The sequence below is a fragment of the Peromyscus californicus genome, unplaced genomic scaffold (genome assembly GCF_007827085.1).
Source record: "Peromyscus californicus insignis strain IS unplaced genomic scaffold, ASM782708v3 Scaffold_11__1_contigs__length_118956290, whole genome shotgun sequence".
NCBI lineage: Eukaryota > Metazoa > Chordata > Mammalia > Rodentia > Cricetidae > Peromyscus > Peromyscus californicus.
The window spans coordinates 17,558,250-17,578,632 of NW_026294402.1; the positions used below are offsets into that span (position 1 = coordinate 17,558,250).

At 53.5% G+C, this 20,383-nt stretch overlaps 1 protein-coding gene across 1 annotated transcript; it reads right to left on the reverse strand.

Moving 5' to 3' along the window:
• Nucleotides 1-1,368: 1,368 nt before the first annotated feature.
• On the reverse strand, nt 1,369-20,332 carry Rgl3 (ral guanine nucleotide dissociation stimulator like 3). Its single transcript, XM_052754503.1, is given in 20 exon segments — nt 1,369-1,794; nt 5,475-5,589; nt 5,839-5,959; nt 5,961-5,980; nt 7,016-7,112; nt 7,198-7,266; nt 7,358-7,453; nt 8,405-8,526; nt 8,610-8,642; nt 8,838-8,924; nt 9,030-9,086; nt 12,134-12,218; nt 12,315-12,418; nt 13,060-13,275; nt 13,363-13,502; nt 17,208-17,422; nt 17,556-17,609; nt 17,747-17,970; nt 19,373-19,483; nt 19,900-20,332. Coding segments are annotated over 20 exon segments (2,109 nt in total). The 5' UTR covers nt 19,933-20,332; the 3' UTR covers nt 1,369-1,684.
• Nucleotides 20,333-20,383: the final 51 nt, after the last annotated feature.

A 20,383-nucleotide genomic window follows, 5' to 3' on the forward strand; every position in this document is an offset into this window, starting at 1 on the left:
GTATCCTGGCTGTCCTGGAATTCGCTCTGTAGACCGGGCTGACCTGGTCTCGAACTCGGAGATCTGCCTGCCTCTGCCTCCTGTGTGCCGCCTCTGCCTCCTGTGTGCCGCCTCTGCCTCCTGTGTGCCGCCTCTGCCTCCTGTGTGCCGCCACTGCCTCCTGTGTGCCGCCTCTGCCTCCTGTGTGCCGCCACTGCCCGGCCCTTATTGGACTTTTCAATACAGGAGACGTCAGTTGCTTCTTGGCAAGTGTCTATTTCAATAGGGTTTGTGTGTGTTTATGTGCACATGTGTGCTCACTCTTGCATACTCACAGAGGCCAGAGGTTGATGTCAGGTGTCTATCACTCTCCATCTTACTTTTAAAGGTATTTACTATTCTGTGTATATGAGATGTGTGTTGGGAGCACATGCCTTGGTGCATACATGTGGGTCGGAAGACACCTTGGTGGAGTCAGTTTTCGCCTTCCACCTTTACAGGTCCTGGGGTTGAACTCAGGTCACCAGGCTTGTCTAGCAAGCACCTTTACCCACTGGCCACCTCGATGGCCTCTCAACATTATTGAGACAGGGTCTCACGCTGAACTGACTGGTTAGTGAACCCCTGGGACCTGTCTCTCTCCACCTCCTGGAGTTGGGATTATAGACATACCCCGCCATGCCCTGCTGTTTATGTGGGTGCTGGGGATCTGAACTGAGGCTTCCCTACTAAGCCACTGTACAAGCCCCTTGAAACTGAAAGAACTCAGTGAGCCTCGAACCCTGTTGAGGTCTAGTTCACAGCAGAAGCCCAGAAGCCAGCGTGCTGCTGGTGCCGTTGTTCCTATTTTGAGGTTACCTCCAAGTTCACTCATCTGCGCTGTCTCTCTTTGCTTAATCGAGACAGGGAATGATGTCCCAGGCTGGTCTGGAACTCACACTACAGCTGAAAATAACCTTGAACTCAAGATCCTGCCGCCTCCACCTCCAGTGCTAGGGTAATAGGCATGTATTACCATGCCCAGTTGCCCACTGCCTGTGTTTGCAAGAGATGACTAACTTCTTCCCTCCCCCCATTTCTTCACTCATGCGTCAGAAAAGCAGGACGGCACCTTCTGAAGCTGAGGGGAGAAACCCCTGAACTCTGGTTATGCTTGTTTCAACCCTTTCTTAGTTTTTTTTTTTTTTTTCTTTTTGAATGAGGTTTCATGATGTCGCCCAGATTTACCTTCAACTCACTATGCATCCCAGAATGACAAACTCCTGATCCTCCTGCCTGAACCTCCCAAGCACTGGGATTGTGGGTGTATGTCAACATGCTGGATATACTCAGTACTGGGTCTCAAAGCCCTGCTTGTCACATGTTAGGATCCAAATGAACTACATGCTATAGTCCAAAACCCCTTAGACTTTTATTTTTGGGAGTGGTGGAAACCATCCTGGGTCTAGGGCATGCTGGGCAAGGGCTCTGCCACTAAGCTAAGCTCTCAGTTCTTAAGGCTCTTGATTTTTCTGAGTTTTCTCACACAGTCATGTTTTTGGAATAACGGTCAAGTGCCCAGGGAGTTGGGGGTCCGATGGGCTGATGCTGGGGGGGTCCCCAGGATAGAGAGCAAAACAGCTTCCACTGGGGATGGAGGCTCTTCAGGAAATGGGTCCCCAAGCTGTCCATGGTGCCTGTGTCCCAGAGTGAGGCCAGCGTTGCCTCAGGTTGGGGAGGCCGAAGGCGTCCCCTGTTTCCGACGCAGCAGGAAGTCGCCAGGGGCGGCAGGGCTCATTGCATAGAAGACGTTGGCACCGTCCGGAATCAGGAGCTCTGCATGGAAATGGGCACCACGATGGGCGGCCTGCAAAGTCTGGGCGCTCCTCGGGCAACCTTCTATCATTCGAACGGCTTCCCCTGCACTCCAACCTCTCCCAAACCACTTCCCAGGCAAGCTTGGTCTCCCGTGACAATGAACTCAGACGGCTCCAGCCACCCTTGCTCTGCAGCCTGTTAAGCTAAGGGCTTCACACTCAACACGTGAACAACTCTTTGTGCATGTGGGGGGGGGGGTTGGAACTGGGATGTCCCTCATAGTCCTGGGTGTTTGCATACTTGGTCCCCAGTTGGTGGCATTGTTTGGAGAGGCTTAGGGGGTGTGGCTTTGTCGGAAGAAGTACATCACGGGGTGTGGGGGGTGTGGGGGTGTGTGTGGGGGGCTTTGAGAGTTTAAAGACAAGCCATTTCTGGTTCAGACCCCCTGCTTTGAGCTTGCCTTTCATGATGTCAGCCATCAGCTTCAGCTCTCAGCACCCTGCCATGGACTCTCACCCTCTGGAACCACGAAGCCAAATAAACTCCCTTCTATAAGTTGCCTTTATCACGGAAGTTATCACAGCAACAGAAAAGTAACTGATACATGTATGTATATATGTACGAATAATTAGATGCATAATATATCACACACACATACACCGGCACTGGGCTTTGAACCCAGCCTCACACATCCTAGACAAGCACTGTACCACTGAACTACATCCCCAGCCCTTTCTCCGAAGTACTGGCCTTGACTATGTAAGGTAAGAAGTCTATCACTGAGCTACATCCCCAGCCAGCATTTTTCTTGTGACTTTTGTTATAGTTTTTTTTTTAAGATTTATTTTTTTCATTATGTATACAGTGTTCTGCCTGCATGTATGTCTACAGGCCAGATCTCATTATGGATGGTTGTGAGCCACCATGTGGTTGCTGGGAATTGAACCTGGGTCCTCTAGAAGAGCAGCCAGTGCCTTTAACTGCTGAGCCATCTCTCCAGCCCGTTGTTACAGTTTTTGTGACAGGGACTTATATAGCTTAGGCAGGCTTCCTACGCTCTATGTAGGTGAGGATGACCTTGAACTCCTGATTCTCATGCCTCTGCCTCCTGAGGGCTGGAGTTACAGGAGTCACCAACATGCCTGGTTTATATGCTGTGCCGGGACCAAGTCCAGGATCCTAAGGATGTTAGCTGAGCTCTCTAGAAGCTGAGCCACGTTCCAAAGCTCTTTATTTTCTTTTGAAACGGGGTCTCACTAAGTTCCAGACTGATCTAGAACTTACTTTGCAGTGCAGGATGGCCTCTGACTCAAGGCAATCCTTCTGCCTCACTCTCTAGATGCTGGGATTACAGGTATGAGCCACCACATCTGGTTCGAGGTAGGCTTTGAACTTGGATCTTCTTGTCAACCTCTTCAATAGTTAGGATCACAGCCCATGTCTCCACTCCCAACTGCCTCCAGCTCTTTCTTTCTCTTTAAGACAATGTCTCGCCGGGCGGTGGTGGCGCACGCCTTTAATCCCAGCACTTGGGAGGCAGAGCCAGGCGGATCTCTGTGAGTTCGAGGCCAGCCTGGGCTACCAAGTGAGTCCCAGGAAAGGCGCAAAGCTGCACAGAGAAACCCTGTCTCGAAAAACCAAAAAAAAAAAAAAAAAAAAAAAAGACAATGTCTCACTAAATTGTCCAGACTAGCCTTGATTTCACTCTGTAGCCCAGGCTGACCTTGGCCTCCTAAACACTGGGATTACAGGTCTGCACATCCATACTCAACCTCTCACATGCTCTCCTGTGTGTGCCTATGAATGTGAGTGCTCATGCATCTTTGGAGACTTACAGTTCCAGAGAACTGAGGTGTTGTCCTCAGGAGCCTGTGACTGTTGCTGTTTTTGAGACAGGGTCCCTTACTGGCCTGAAACCCATCAAGTAGAGTAGCTGGCTAGTGAGCCTCAGGGAGCCTCCTCTCTCTGGCTTGCCAGCATCGGGATTACTGATGAACAACACCATGCTCAGCTTTCCGACACAGATTCTAGGGAATCCAGTTCAGGTCCTTGTGCTTACATGGCAGATGCTCTACCAAGTGAGCTGTGGCCCCAGCCTTTTACTATTCATTTTTATGTGCATGGGTGTTCTGTCTGCGTGAATGTATGTCTGTGTACCGTGGGCATGCCTGGTGCTCACAGAGGCCAGGAGAGGGTGTTGGATCCTCAGGAACTGGAGTTATGATGGTATGGTTGTGAGCTGCCAGGTGGGGGCTGGGAATCATACCTGGGTCCTCTGAACGAGCAGCCAGTGCTTTTACCAGCGGAACCGTCTCTCCAGCTCCAATTTTTAATATTTTAATTGTGTGTGTGTGCACGTGACTGCAGATGCCCACAGAGGTCAGAGGTGTCAGTTCCCCTGGAGCTGGAGTGACAGGTGGTCATCAGTTACCTGATGTGGGTGCTGGGAACCAAACTTGGTCCTCTCCTTGAGAGTGTGTGCTCTTAACCACTGAGCCGTCTCTCCAGCCCTCACACATTCTTTGCTGATGACCATCTCACTTTATACCATGATTTATAGCACAAACTCTTGCCTTTCTGTCCAAGCCTGGTCAACTTCATACTCCTGAATCCAAGATCACATGGCCCTGTCCTAACCCAAGTTCACATAACTCCAGGGTCCTCACGGTGAGCCAAATAGACTCATTCCCTCTTCCAACCCCTTCAGTCTCCTGCTCCACCAGGCTGAACCTGAACAACCTCAAATCCTGCAAGCTTTCTACATCTCCTTTTTCCATCTGACCTGAACAACGCCAATGCCACACGACTCCCATAAAGACTACCCTGAGCTAGGACCACCTCTTGACCTCACAGAATGAAGGCACAGACATTTTACACACTTCACGGTGTCTCAACACTCTGCTGGAATCGACTTGTGATCCTGCTAGCCCAGGTCAAGCTGAGCTCTATGATGGTTGGTGCCACTTGTAACTTGATGAACACTAAAATGACATCAGAGGCAAGCCTGGGCCGATTACCTGGATCAGGTTAGCTGAGGCGAAGGACCTGCCTGAATGTGGTGGCATTACCTGATGGGCTGAGGTCCTGCACTGTTAAGAACACAGAACGGATCTCTGAGATGGCTCGGTGGGTAAGAGCACCAGTTGCCAAGCCTGGCAACCTGAATTTGGTCTCTGGAGCCCACACGGTAGGAGAGAATGAACGCCCTCAAGCTGTGGCTGACTTCCTCATATGTACTATGTATGGCATGAAAATGGGGCGGGCTGTTTGCTTGTTTTTTGAAACAAAGTTTCTCTGTGTATCAGCCCTGACTGTCCTGGAACCCACTCTGTAGACTACGCTGACTTCGAACTCAGCTATCTGCCTGCCTCTGCCTCCTGAGTTCTGGGATTAAACATATGCACCACCACTGCCCAGCCCATCCAAAAAAATAGATAAGTAAAATTTTAAAAAGTTTTTAAAGGAGAAAGCAAGATGAGCAGCAGCCTCCACCTCTGTTTCCTGACTCCAGGTGTGTGAACAGCGACCTCGAGCTTCTCCCAGCTCCGCTTGCTCTCCCTGCCATAATGGACCGTAGCTCTCAAACGGTGAGCCAAGCTAAACCTCCCTGTCTTCGGCTGCTCATTAGTGTTTGTCACAGTCGTGACTGCTGCCCACCTCACTGGCCCCGGCTTAGACTGCAAGCTGTCCCTGCTTACCTCTGTCCCCAGGCAGGACCTGGAAGAGCTGGTAGTCACGGGCCCAGGGCTGGGGCACATTGTGCTTCTCCAGGGCTCTTTGCACCACACTGGGGGCTTTGTCCTGACAAGTGAGCTGGAGAAGAAGGACAGGAAAGGACCAGTGGAATGGTTCAGCAGATAAAGCTTGCTCCAAGTGACAACCCGAGCTCAATCCCTGGCACCCGAATGGTGGAAGGAAAGACACACACACACACACACACACACACACACACACACACACACACACCACATAAATGTAATTAAAACTTTTAGAAGAGGGACAGGTGGTAAGGGGACAGGGTCCCAGATCTAAGGACAAGGCTGTCCCCTCCCAGCCCCTCACCAAGATGCTCCGATACAGGTTCCCATGGTTATTGTCGATGCTGACTCGGATGACACGGGCCTCTGAGGTCTGCTGCCCAAGGAGGGGAATTCGAGAGCTGCTCAGGGTCAAGGTCTTAGGGGGGGTCCATGTTCAGAGACAGCTGTAGGCAGTGTGGGATGGTGGAGGCTGTGGCCTTGCTCATCTGTGTGACGGAGGCCACGAGGCTCCTTCCCCACTACATTCAATCAGCTGATGAACACAGACACACTCACCCAGAGTCCTCACACCCCTTTTCTCACACATGAGAGACTCGGAACCACACAGTTAGGGCACACTCACAAGACCGAGTATATGTCACCTCATCACACACAGAGAAACAAATGGACACATGACCAGATTCACACAAAGCCAAGGCCACAACAGGCTCCTGAGGAGACAGCACACAGTGAGCACACATAGGTGTGCTCACAGATGGAAATCCACAGTACTCATCAGTGAGCAACCTCTGCATAGTCCTGCGGATGTTTGGCCCATTTCCCTGTCATGTGTACAGACTTTTAGGGACTTGTACATCCTTGAAGAGGTGAGTGAGCCAGCTGGAGCTGGTGGCACAGAACTGTTATCTCAGCTACTGGAGAGGCTAAGGTAGGAGGGTCACAAGTTCAAGGCTAGCCTGGGCAACCTAGTAAGACCTGTCTCAAGACAAAAAGTAATAAAAGTGCTGGGAGTATGAGAATTGGTCACTGACCTAGAACCCTCAGTGAGGGGCTGGGGTGTGGCTCAGTGGTAGAACCCCTGCCTAGAATCCCCCAGTGAGGGGCTGGGGTGTGGCTCAGTGGTAGAGCCCCTGCCTAGAACCCCCCAGTGAGGGGCTGGGGTGTGGCTCAGTGGTAGAGCCCTGCCTAGAACCCCCAGTGAGGGGCTGGGGTGTGGCTCAGTGGTAGAGCCCCTGCTTAGAACCCCCCAGTGAGGGGCTGAGAAGAAGCCAGAAGGTAGGTGACGGCTCATATGGCCATGGAGGTGTACAGTCTCCCAGACAAAGCAGCAGAGAGCAGCTGGTCTCTGCGATACACCTGCAGTACTGTACACACACACACACACACACACACATGCATGCATGCATGTCCACGTGCATACACAGATTCTGAACCCTGGGTGTCCCAGGCCTCACCACCACCACAGATTATCATGGTACCTTGTTGCTGGAGCTCTGGGGCCCTGGGGAGGCTGGAGGACTGCCAGGAGGAGGTTCTCCACTTCTAGGACTGGATGGGGGAGACCCTGGAGACACACTGGCGAAACACAGAATTCAGGGTGGGGTGGCTGGCCGGACTTTTGGTCCGGGTGTCTCTAGTCCCTTTTGCCCTGGCTATTCACCTGGAGGTTGGTGAGGACGGATCCCCGGGACTCCCACCAGGGGAAGAGTTCTTCTCCCGGGACAGCTTCCTAGGGTGAGGACAAGGGATGGCTTAGCTCTGGGAGTGGATCCCCCCAGTCTCTACCCACATGGCTCCCCCACACACATCCCGACACTCACGCACTGAGACGCTTTGTGAGGCTGATTCGACGCCGAATACGGGGGGAGCTGGGACAGGACGCAGCTGGTGGTTCAATGACCCTGGAGACTCGGTAGCTGGGGGTTCGGCATGTGAGAGGTGTGGGCGCAGGAAGCAGAGCGAGGGATGAGGAGGGAAGAGCTGGCATGAGGTGTGAATCAAGTATAGGGTGGGGAGACAGGAGGGGTTAGGGGCCCAGGTCAGGATAGGAATGGGAATCACTGGGGTATCAGGGTGCATTACAGATGGGATGATCTGTTTGGTTAGTGGGGTGCACAGCACTTACAGGGGAATATTAGCTAGGGGCGTGGCTCAAACATAGAGTGCTTGCCTAGAATCCCCCAGTGAGGGGCTGGGGTGTGTGTGGCTCAGTGGTAAAGCCCCTGCCTAGAACCCCCCAGTGAGGGGTTGGGGCGTGGCTCAGTGGTAGAGCCCCTGCCTAGAACCCCCCAGTGAGGGGTTGGGGTGTGGCTCAGTGGCAGAGCCCTTGCCTAGAATCCCCCAGTGAGGGGTTGGGGCGTGGCTCAGGGGCGTGGCTCAGGGCGTGGCTTAGGGGTAGGGTATAGACAGAACATGTGACGCACTAGCACTGCAAACAGAAAATAAAACAGAAACTGCAGGGTGAGACCACAGAGTTGAATCGGGCCAACTTCAAAGTTCGGGGCCAGATAACTCAGGGGATCAACAGTAAAAGTCATGGTTGGATAGAGTGAAAGGGAAAAATAGGGCTACTGGAGTTGGTGGTCAAATGAACATTGAAGCATCAACCAGGACCTGATGATCAGCCACAGATCTGGATGACGGGATCAGAAGTCCACAGGGGGGAATAGGTGGGACATTGAGTGACTAGTGATTAGCTGGACATGAAGGGTTGAAATCAGAATATAGGATGGGGTCAAACTTTGGTTTGGAGGCGGGTGGTGGCCTTCAGACAGGAGAAAAGAAAGGTTACAGGATGGGGTCTGGGAAGCTTCGGGAAGCTTCGGGAAGGGTGGGTTGTGTGTGATCTGGACTTGGCTGAGTGTCACCTCTGTTCCTCACTGAGCTGGCGCTGGGCTCGAAGGGCAGCCAGGATTGGTGGGCGGGGGCTCAGGCTGTAGAACTGGCAGCGATGCTGTAGCTGCTGGATTCGGGCCAGGATCTCCCATTCCTGAGGGGGTGTCTACTGAGACCCTGCCCCACCCTGCCTCCCACCCTTGGGCATCCCACCCACCCAAGCACCCACCTACTCACCTTCCTCCTCTTCTCAAAGTTGATGAGATTTCCCTGGGGGGCAAAGTCGGCCTGAGCTACAGCATCCAGGGTCAAGGGTCAAAGGCCAGTTCAAGAGCAAGATGGTGAGAGCCATCATGGTGTGTGTATGGGGGATGGGTGCAAGGCAGGACCACAGGTGGATACCTGGAGGGCCAATGTGTGGGGGTAACAGAGCAGGGGTCAGGAGTCAAGGGTAAGGGGTCAAACCTTCAGCGTATCCGGTAAGGCTGTGTCCAGCATAACCAAGTCTGTGAGGAAGGTGCCAAGGTAGGGGACAGGCCCCGGGGGCAGTTTCTGCAACCCCAAAGCTCCAGTTACTCCCTGACATCACTGACCCCATGCCCCTCTCCAAGAGTCCCCCTTGCCATTCCCGTCCCCGTCCTGAACCCTATCACTTACCAATGGCCGACTTCCGGGGAGGCAGTCATCATCATGGGGTCCCTCGGAGGCCTCCTCCTGAGAAGAAAGGAAAGACTAAAGGAACCTGAGGCCCACTTTGAAACTTCTCACAGAGACCACTTTGAGGTCCCCATGTTGCCTTCAAAAACTATAAACTGGGGGCTGGTGAGATGGCTCAGTAGGAAAGGGGACCTGCCGCCAAGTCTGACAAGCTGAGTGGGAATTCCAGGACCCACCGGGACAGAACCGGTCTGACTTTGTGGTGTGAGTGCCCTCCCACACACATATACAGAGAAATAAGTGTAATTTAATTTTTGTTGTTGTTGTTAATCACAAGCCGGAGGCTGGGGCTGATTCTTGGTGGGTAAAGATAATGCCTGGCACACAGTAGGTGTGCTGGTTCTTGGTGGGTCAGGACAATGCCTGGCACACAGTAGGTGTGCTGGTTCTTGGTGGGTCAGGACAATGCCTGGCACACAGTAGGTGTGCTGGTTCTTGGTGGGTCAGGACAATGCCTGGCACACAGTAGGTGTGCTGGTTCTTGGTGGGTCAGGACAATGCCTGGCACACAGTAGGTGTGCTTTTTGTCCCTTGAGGCCTCCTCCTTTGAGATACATCTTCACTGGGAAGGTTTTTTGGTTTTGTTTGTGTGTATGAGGAGGGGTATGTGTAGGTGTGTGTGCGGTGCCTCAGGAGGTCAGAAGAGGGCATCAGATCCCTTGGCGCTGCATGATTGGAACACTGGAACCAAACTCAGGTCCTCTCAAGAGCGCAAGTGCTCTTGACCACTGACCATCTCTCTGGTTCCCCGATGTTTGTTTGTTTGTTTGTTTTGAGATAAGGTCTTCACTGTAGCCCAGGCTGTTTGCAAACTTGTGATCCTCCTGTCTCATTCCTGAGTTCTATCCTTCAGGTGTGACTGAAGTCACCTGCCTTGCTATCCATTAACAAGGTATTTTTCTCTTCTCTTATTTTCTTTCATTCATTTTGTTCTTTTTTTTTTTTTTTTTTTTTTTTTTTTGACAAGGTCTTACGAAGCCCAGGCTGGCCTCAAATTCTCTTTGCAGCATAGAGTGACTTTGAACTCCTGGTCTTCCTGCCTCTGCCTCTGCCTCCTGAGTGCTGGGATGGCAGGTGTGTACAACCTCACCTGTTTCATACAGTGCTGGAGATGGAACCCAGGGTGTTATCATGTGATGTAAGCCTCAACCAACCCAACCCAGCTCCAGCCCCACGGTATTTATTGAATATCTACTGTGCTGTCATGTGCTGTGTTGTGTGATAACTAGCTGGGGGTGACCGAATGATCAAAATGTCTGGCCATTCATGAAGGAAAGATGGGATAGCCAAGATAACCCTAACAGGGAAGGCAGGAACAAGGCCATCAGGTGGGTAAGGGGAGTGTGGAGATGACCGGGAAGGGGCCTCTTGAAGGTGGAGAGATTTGGAAGAGACCTGCAGGAGGTGAGAGGGCATGGCACCCACCTATCTTGAGGAGTACAGAATGTTCCAGACCCAGGAATCAAGCTCCATGCTCATCTACACAGAATTCACACTGAGGACAAGTACCCGATTCTAACCAGAACCTTATACTCCTGCTGCAATAAGTCGGACGTACTGGCTCACATTTGAAAATCCTGCTTATCAAGGTAAATTCCTAGAACCTGGCTTCTTCCCTGCCCCCCCGTGGCTATGACTCTGGCCTTAAGTAACCCTTTCCTCTGACCTTCTTGCATTTTGCTGAATGAATAAACAAGGCTGGTGTTGATATGATTGAAGGAGAAAGCAGGCCGGAAGAGGAAGTGTTGGGCCAGCTTTGCACGAGATCACCGAAGGAAAGGATGTTTTGAGAATATGATGCTTCCCTGGGATGGACTCCAAGTCCCCTTAACCCTCACTGTCCTGGAACGTGCAAAGTAGACCAGGCTGGCCTTGAACTCACAGATCCATCTGCCTCAGTCTCCCAAGTGCTGGGATGAAAGTGTGTGCATCCAGGCCCTGGTTTTTTGTTTTTGCTTTTTTAAATTTTGTTTCCTTTTTGTTTTGTTTTGAGACAAGGTCTCTTGGAGTTCAGGATAACCTTGAACTCACTTTGTAGCCAAAGATGTCCTTGAACAACCTGTCCTCCACCTCTCAAGTGCTGGGATGAAAGGCTACCCCACCATGTCTGACTTACATGGGCTTCATGCATGTGACTAAGCCAGGTTCCTAGCCCTTTTTTTGGTTTTCTGTGTGTGTGTAAATATGTGTGTGTGTGTGTGTGTGTGTGTGTGTGTGTGTGTGTGTGTGTGTGTGTGTGTTAGGCCAGAGGTCAACACCAATTATCCTGGGACTGGAGAGATGGCTCAGTGGTTATGAGCACTTGTTCTCAAAAATGACCGGGTTTGATTTCCAGCATCCACATTCATAACCATTTGTAGCTCCAGTTCTAGGGGATCCAATGTCCTCTTTTGATCTCTGTAGGTACCATGCATGTACACAGTACACACATATACACAGAGGCAAACATACACATATCAAGTATTTCCTATTATTGATTTCTGTATTTTTTGAGCTAGAGTCTCTCTCTCTCTCTCTCTCTCTCTCTCTCTCTCTCTGTCTTTTTCTGGTTTTTTGAGACATAGAGTTTCTCTGTGTGGCTTTGGAGCCTTTCCTGGAACTCACTCTGTAGTCCAGGCTGGCCTCAAACTCACAGAGATTCACGTGCCTCTGCCTCCCGAGTGCTGGGATTAAAGGTGTGCGCCACCACTGTCCGGCTAGGGTCTCTTTCTTAACCTGGAACTTGATACTTTTGGCTAGATTGCCTGTCCTGTGCCCTGTCCACCTGTCTCTGCCTCCCTCGTGCTGGGATTACAGTGTTCTCCCATTCGGTGTTTATGTGGCCGCTCAGAGGCTCAGAGCCATCTCCACACTTTTTGGATATTTTGAGACAGACTCTCACACAGTTCAGGCTGGTCTTGTTATGTAGCCCTGGCTAACCTGTAACTTGCTGTGTAGATCAGGCTGACCTCTAACTCACCAGTGTTCCTCCTGCCTCAGTCTTCCAAGTTTTGGGGTCATAAGCATGAACTACCATACTTTCTTGAATTTGGGGTACCCAATACCTGGGAAAGAATTGCTCGGCAGCTGAGATGATTATTCTCATCAGAAAAAATCTGCGACAGCTTCCTGAAAGTGGACAGTGGTTCCCTGTGGGGCGAGAGGGGCGTGACCAGGGTCAGCAGAGGGCACAGTCAGAGTCGGGATGGGCTTTACGGCAGAGGGCACAGAGGGCACGGAACTCACCGGCTCACGGCTCCCCAGCTGCGCTTGAGCCTGTAGATGGGGTTAGACTGCAGGGCAGACAGGATAGCTCGCAAAGAAGAGAAATTGCGAAGTTCCCTGCAGCGCTGGGAGTGAGGGGGTGGCTCGGTCAGCCAGCGGCCGGCCGCGCTCCACATCTGTCTCCCAGGCACAGCTCCTCTGTTAACTGGGTCTTGGTGTTTTCGTTTTGTTTGTAAAGACAAGGACTGCTCACAGAGCTGAGGCTGATCTTCCTGCCTCCACCTCCCTCGTGCTGGGATTACAGGCATGTGCCAGCACACCCGGCTTGAGGGTGGGTTTTCTGATACCAGGTCAGACTCCAGAGAGTGACTAAGCGTGTAAAGCGACATGCTCCCCTTTCTCCAAGGAATCTCTTCCTTGTTCCCTCCCTCAGCTCTCAACCCCTCCTGGCTGAGCTGGCTCTTCCATCCATCCCTGCGCCTTACTTCCCTCTAGTTCCTCAGTTCCCACACGTGCCCACAGCCTCCCTTCGCAAGTCCACCAGGATCACCTTTTCCCTCCCCCACTGCTCCCCGCACCCCAGACTCCTGATCTGCTTTTTCCTCTTTTCCCATCCCCCACTGCAATGCTATTCTTTCATCACATCCACTTCCAGGCTCCAATCCTTAACCTCACCAAGCTGGTTTCCCGCAATTCCAGGCCACTCTCCTGGTCTCACCCTAGGCTGGCTGCTGGACCCCGCCCGAGCCCCATCCCCAGGGCACACCTGGGCGATGCGGATCCACTTTTCGATGCGCTGTGCCCTCTGCGAGGCCGCCAGGCCGGGCGCTGCGAGCACCGAGCCCAGCACGCAGCCCGTAACCGCGTTGAACTGGGCCACGGTGGCGCGCACTGTGGGGGAAATGCCTGCAGCTCCCGGCCGGTCGCGCTGGGACCACATGGAACCCAGGCACTCGCAGGTCCGCACGCGCAGGAAGAGCTCCTGCGTAGGGGAGAGGAGGGTGAGATGGGAGCTCACCCTGCAGGCCTCCCCCTGCCCTCCCACCCTGCCGCTGGCTGGGGTCCCCACCACGTCCATCAGGGTCAGCTGCTCCGCCACCTCATCCACACTGAAGTCCAGAAGCTCGGGGCCTTCTGAACAGGGGCCTTCCTCTTCCTCGAAGTCCTCTGCAAACTCTGATCTGGGGGACTGGGCAGCCCTGGGCGGGCCTGGGGAATAGATACAGTGTTTAAAACTCACTTTTGGGCTGGAAGGATGGCTCCGCAGTTCAGAGCACTTTCTGCTCTTCCAAAAGACTGGGGTTGGATTCCCAGCGCCCACACGGTAGCTAAAACTGTCTGTACCTCCAGTCTCAGGGGACCAACTGAATCCACAGGGTGCCTCTGCGGCCGTCACGTACACATGGGATGCACTAACGTAAGTGCAGGCAAAACACCCAGATACATACACACATAAAATAAAAGAAGAGGGAGCGAGCGAGCCAGCGAGAGAGAGACAGAGACAGAGAGACAGAGACAGAGACAGACAGAGACAGAGAAAGAAAGACAGAGAGAGACAGAGACAGAGAGACAGACACACATAGAGAGAGGGAGAGAGAATGAGAAGGTGTAAGAATGTGGAGGGAAGAAAAAAGAAGTCTCAAATTTGACCAGGCCTGCTGCGGCCAGCCTTTGATCCTAGCACTTGGGAGGCAAAGGCAAGTGGAGCTCTTGTGAGTTCTAGGACACCCAGGGCTGTATGGTAAGACATTGTCTCAAAACAAAACAAAGCAAAGAAACCACCCCACCCCACCACACACACACACACACACACACACACACACACACACACACACACACACACACACAGTGACATGATGTGCTTCATACATGAAAATAAATGAATAAATGTTAAAATAAAATAAAAAAAAAACAGAGAGCTGGAGAGATGGCTCAGATGTTAAGAACATATACTATTACTCCAGAAGACTGGAGTTTAGTTCCAAACATCCATGACAGACAGCTCACAACTGCTTATAACTTCAGCTCCAAGGGATCCAAAATTTCTGGCCTCCACAGGTACCTACACTTGTGTGTGTCATCCCCCATATACAGATAATTTAAAATAAACCTTAAAAAATAAAATAAAAACATAGCCTCTAATTCTATCTAAATGTGGTGGTGAACACTTATTTCCCCAGGGGAGCAAGACTGGGAATCTGAGGTCAGCGGAAACTTCGCAGTGGCTTCAGACATACACAGCTATACCCTATCTCAATAAAACAAAAGGCAAACCCCAGAAAGCCAAGCCCCAACCCCACATTCTTGCTTGGCTGAACGGCAGAACACAGGTGTGAGGCCCTAGGTCAATCCCTAGCCACACACACAAAAAGAAAAGTTCTTATCAGGGACTGGAGAGGTCGCCCACCTGGTGAAAGACCCTCGTCAGAAAAGACCCTCAAGGCAGAGGGAGAGAACTGCTCCCCCACACACACACTCACTCCACCACCACATAATAAATAAGAGAAATGCCATAAGATTTAAAACTTGAACGCAGGAAAGGAAACTTCTTGGTAGTCAACTAAGTGGAGAAAACACGTTGTCAGTAGGCATAGATAGCCAAGTGGCTGCTACTCCGTAGAGCAGCGGAGTGGCCTCGTCAGCTCAGGGCTTGGGGGATTAAAGGATGAGGATTAGGGACACCGAATCAGATAGGAGGAGATCAGCAGGAGATGATTCTGTATAAGCAGACTGCAATTATTCAGTTAGCTAATCCGAATTGTCCCTGCTTGTGGGGACAAAGCCAACAGGAGCCTTTGCTCCTGCGCTCACAGGATGCAGGAAACCCAGGAATCAGTCACAAATGTCACGCAGAAAAATAAGGCAGCCTCAGCGGCGCAGGGCAGGAGAGTCACTCGAAGAGAAGTGATATTTCTTCCTGTCAGATTTGGCGCCTTTCACCCCAGCACTCAGGAGTAGAGGCAGGGCGCTCTCTATGAATTCAAGACCAGCCTGGGCTACATATCAAGTTCCAGGCCAGCCTGGGCTACACAGAGAGACACGGTCTCAAAAAACCCAAAACAACAAAACTCAAAATTTCATTTAGGTTCATTGAGATGGCTTATTGGCACACGCGGGCCATGGTGTGCTCCACCACCACCAAATAAATAAACTGCAAATAAATAAATGAACACATAAGTAAATAAAACCCACCCATCTACTGTGTGTATGCAGTTCTCAGGAGTCTGTTCTCTCCTTTCTTATGTGAGTCTCAGAGAGCAAACGCAGGCCGTCAGGACCGTCTGCAGGCCCCTTTGTCTGCTGAGCCCTCTCACCAGCCCCAGAAGTGACATTTCAACAAGACCTGAGTGAGATTTGTAATTTTTCTCTCTATCCTCAACTTTGTTTTCAGACTGGGTCTCACCATGTAACCCCGGGTGGCCTGGAGCTCACTGTGTAGCACAGGCTAGCTTCCAGGCTAGCTCACAAATTTGTAGTGTTTGCTGGTACCTCAGTACTCATAATAAGGTGTCAATATGATGTTTTGGCATACACTCCACTGCACCTGGTAATATTGAAAAAGTCAGATTCAGTGGGAAAATTGCCTCAGCTGCATAGGGATCAGATGTCCTCTTCTGACTCACACTGGCTGGCAGCGCATGCACATGGTGCACTTAATGCAGAAAAAGCACCCAAACACATAAAGCTATAAACAAACAAATTAGTTAAAAAATAAAACAAAAAGACTACAATAGTAACAAAAATAATACCAGGTACAGTGGCACATACTTGTAATCCCAGCACTGGGGAGTTGGGGCAGGAAGATCAGAAGTTAAAGGTTATCCTTGGCTACATATTGAGGCTAGCCTGGGCTACCTGAGATCCTGTCGAAAATTAAAAGCAACATACAATAATAATATGTCTGGTCAGATGGCCCAGCCATTAAAAACAACAGAACCCATATAACAGTAGAAGGAGAGAACAGACTCCAAAGGAGTGATGTACTCTGTGGCATGCAGGAATCCAGATACGTGTCACACACACAATAACAATAAACACAAATCAGACAAAATACAAAGACATATGGCCAACCATTACTGCTTACTGATTTCTGTGGGGGGGTGTCCTTCCTAGGAGGGTGAGAACCCTAGTCCACCATTATGTGGCCAGAGCTAGTGTCTCAACACGTGCTAAATGGAAAATTCCATGGAGCAATCATAGTCCTCATTCCCATTTCGCACATAAGGAAATCGAGTCTCAGCGAGGAGAAGAGACCTAACCAAGGTCACACAATCGGCAAATGGCAGGCCTGGGATTTGAACCCAGGTTGCTGCTCTTGGCTGGGCAAGTACTTAGCCACTAAGTGACATCCCAAGCCAGAGAACAGAGGATCTTGGAGTGCAAGGGGACACTAGGCAAGTGCTGATATTGTTGATGAGGACTTGTGATCAGGTGGAGAAAATAAGACTCAAAGTCTTGCCTATGGGGCTAGAGAAATGGTTCTGGGGGCCACATGTTTGCCAGGCAAGTGTGAGGAGCTGAGGTCAGATCTCCAGCACCCACAAATCCAGGCACAACAGTGCAAGCTCAGCTCTGGGGCAGCAGAGAGTGGGGTGGGGACAGGGAAGCAGAGCCGGGGAACCTTGGGCAAGGGCCAGCCGCAGGCAAATGGGTGAGCTCCAGGTTCAGTAAGAGACCTTGTTTCCAGACAAGGTCGACAGCCACAGAGGGAAACAGCCAGCACTGTCCTCTGGCACACGTTAGGGAAGGGGGAAAGGAAAGGCAGCTTTTCCGAGGGCTGGGGATGCGGCTCCGCGGTAGTGGTCGCCTAGTATGCAAAAACGTCGGAGTTCATTTATAAAATGTGTTCAGGGTCTGTCATTTTGAGAGGGGTGGCACAGTCTCGGGATTTCACCAGCACTGAATGTCCCTTACCTGCCCAAGCCAGTCGCCGATCCTCCCCTGCCTGCTCTCCCTTAGCCTCCTCCAAGAAATCTTCTAGAAGTTTCTCTGCTTCCCTAGCTTCTGCCCCTCCTGGGGCTGCCCAGTCCAGAAAGATTCGGACATTGCCCAGGTTCTGATGGGCAGGGGGATCCCGGAAGTCCTGAGGATGGTCTCGCAGCCAAGAACCGAGTACCGAAATCACAGCCCTGCACAGAGAAGGGTGTGTGACTCAAACTAAGTCCAAGATCTAGTCCTTCCCGACCTTGCAGCGGCCAGGCCTGACCTTGAGGTCCCTTCCCCCACTCTCCCTTGGGTCGGGGATGGGGGGTGGAAACCAACCTCAGGTTCTTGCTGAAGCTCAGATCCTGCGCCTCTGCCCTCTTGCTGTCTACCCTGGGAAGAAAGCCTCTATCAGATGGGAACGGAGCTACAGAGCTTTAAGACCTGTGCTCTGGGGTTCTAAATCTGAGGGATGGGGGCAGAGGGGGTTCTGGGGTTAGGGACCTGAGAGTCTCCTGAGAATGACTGACCCAGGAGGTGGTGGTGGCGGGGGCGGGGGTAGCAGAAAGCCCAGAACGCGGGCTGTGGGCACAAAGGCCCGGTGGGTGGCCAGGAAGGCGGGCACGAAGCCAGGATCCTGCTCACGGTCTCCGGACACCAACTCATGCACCAGCCGCTCCAGTCGGGCGGCCCTCAGCGCCCGCACCTTGCTGGTGCGGTACTGGAGGAAGGTGTCGGCAGCCGGGTTGGGAGCCTGCGGGGGGATGGGGGAGAGGTGGGACGGTGGATGAAATAACCCGAGGGCGTCCCAGGCCCCTTGTTTCCCACCACACCCGTCTCTGGCACCTCATTTTTGCTTCTGACCGTGTTCATTTTTGAAAAATTGAGACTCCCTAAGTAGAGGTCCAATCATCAAATGCCCACATCAACCCTGTAGGCCACCCCATTGCCCTAAGCTCTGCCCTCCGTTCCCTCCTCAAGCGGCCACCCCAGGCTTCAGTCAGCCTTGCAGTCTCGCTCCACTGGCCAAGCCTCGGTCCCACCTACCCCCACCTGGCCGCTCCTCCTTTCAGATTTCCTGCACCCGGCCGGTCACTTTCACCTCCGGGGGACGCGCTATCGCTCGGCCCCACCCCATTTCCTGGATTTACACCCAGTCACCTGGCAGCCCCCAGGCCCTTTCCACTCACCTGGTCGCCCCTAAGCTCCGCCCTTTCTCCTGGCCCGCTGCTCTTGGGAGGCTCACCCTCGGCTCTCCAGCTTTTCCCTCTCCTCCGCACGCCCAGGCCGCTGAGCCGAGGCCGCCCTCACCTGCTCACCTCCAGCCCCTTCCTCACCTGCTCGCCTCCAGCCCCTCCCTCACCTGCTCGCCTCCAGCCCCTTCCTCACCTGCGCCCCTTCCTCACCTCCAGCCCCTTCCTCACCTGCTCGTCTCTAGGCCCCTTCCTCACCTGCTCACCTCCAGCCCCTTCCTCACCTGCTCACCTCCAGCCCCTCCCTCACCTGCTCACCTCCAGCCCCTCCCTCACCTGCTCACCTCCAGCCCCTTCCTCACCTGCTCACCTCCAGCCCCTTCCTCACCTGCTCGCCTCCAGCCCCTTCCTCACCTGCTCACCTCCAGCCCCTTCCTCACCTGCTCGCCTCCAGCCCCTTCCTCACCTCCAGCCCCTCCCTCACCTGCTCGCCTCCAGCCCCTTCCTCACCTCCAGCCCCTTCCTCACCTGCTCGTCTCTAGGCCCCTTCCTCACCTGCTCACCTCCAGCCCCTTCCTCACCTGCTCACCTCCAGCCCCTCCCTCACCTGCTCACCTCCAGCCCCTCCCTCACCTGCTCACCTCCAGCCCCTTCCTCACCTGCTCACCTCCAGCCCCTTCCTCACCTGCTCGCCTCCAGCCCCTTCCTCACCTCCAGCCCCTCCCTCACCTGCTCGTCTCCAGCCCCTTCCTCACCTGCTCGCCTCCAGCCCCTTCCTCACCTGCTCACCTCCAGCCCCTCCCTCACCTGCTCGCCTCCAGCCCCTCCCTCACCTGCTCACCTCCAGCCCCTCCCTCACCTGCTCGCCTCCAGCCCCTTCCTCACCTGCTCACCTCCAGCCCCTCCCTCACCTGCTCACCTCCAGCCCCTCCCTCACCTGCTCGCCTCCAGCCCCTTCCTCACCTGCTGGTCTCCAGGCCCCTCTGGGGTCGAGCGCCGACTGCGCTGTCGCCGCAGGGAGACGCTGTACACGGCGCCGTCCTCGGTCTCCTCGCCCCAGTCCTGCAGCGGCGCCTGGATGGGAGGCGGGCTCAGGGCAGTGCCCCCGCCTCTGCCCCCGGCCTTTCCGTTTGGCCCACTTTCCCGAGCAGAGTCCGCGAGACTCTGGGTGGGATCCCAGGCGGGTCCCTCTGCGCCATGGATCCCCTCCTCCCAGGTCTTGAGTGGATGAAGTATCGTTTGGGGACACTCCATAGTCCAATGCCACAAAGACTCTTTCTGGTGCTTCCTCCCGAGATGCGCTCAGACCCCGGTCCCCACCCCACAAACCAGCCGCTTCACGGGTCAGGAACTCTGAACCCCCAAGTGGGAACTCCGGGGCACATCCATTTTGCGGGAAGGTTAGAAAACGAGGGGTGGATACCTGGAGTTTCTGAATCTGGGGGTAGACCAGGGACGTGGGGTCCGAGGGTTCCCCAGCTCCCTCTTACCAGGGCGAGCTCTTTGCCCGCTGTCCTCTCCATGGCCCCGATGCCCGTCCTGCTCCCTGGCGCCGCTGAGAGAGGCGGAAGGGCCAGCGGGAGCGGGCAGTGGGGCGGGGCGGCCGGGCGCGGGGCGGGGCTGGGCAAGGCCGTCGCACGGCTCCAGAGGTCCCCAGCCGAGGTCCCCAGCCGGACCCCGGCACCCGGGCCAACCCACAAGTCCGGGTCCTCCCCAGAGGTGTGTCAATCTGTCACCCGGACCATAAGTCTTCCCTGACTCCAGATGTGGGTGTAGGGGGGACGACAACAGGTCTGTGTCCCCGGGCGGGAAGGTCTCTGTTGTGTTCAGTTGGGGTGGATCAGTCCCAGGTGCAGGGCTGTCCCCTATGTCTGGAGGGGAAGGAGAGCGCGCTGAATTTGTATCGTAGGTGATGAGAGCCATATCATCTCAGGCTGGAAGCTGCCAAGTGTCTGCGGCCCTGCATTTTGTGGG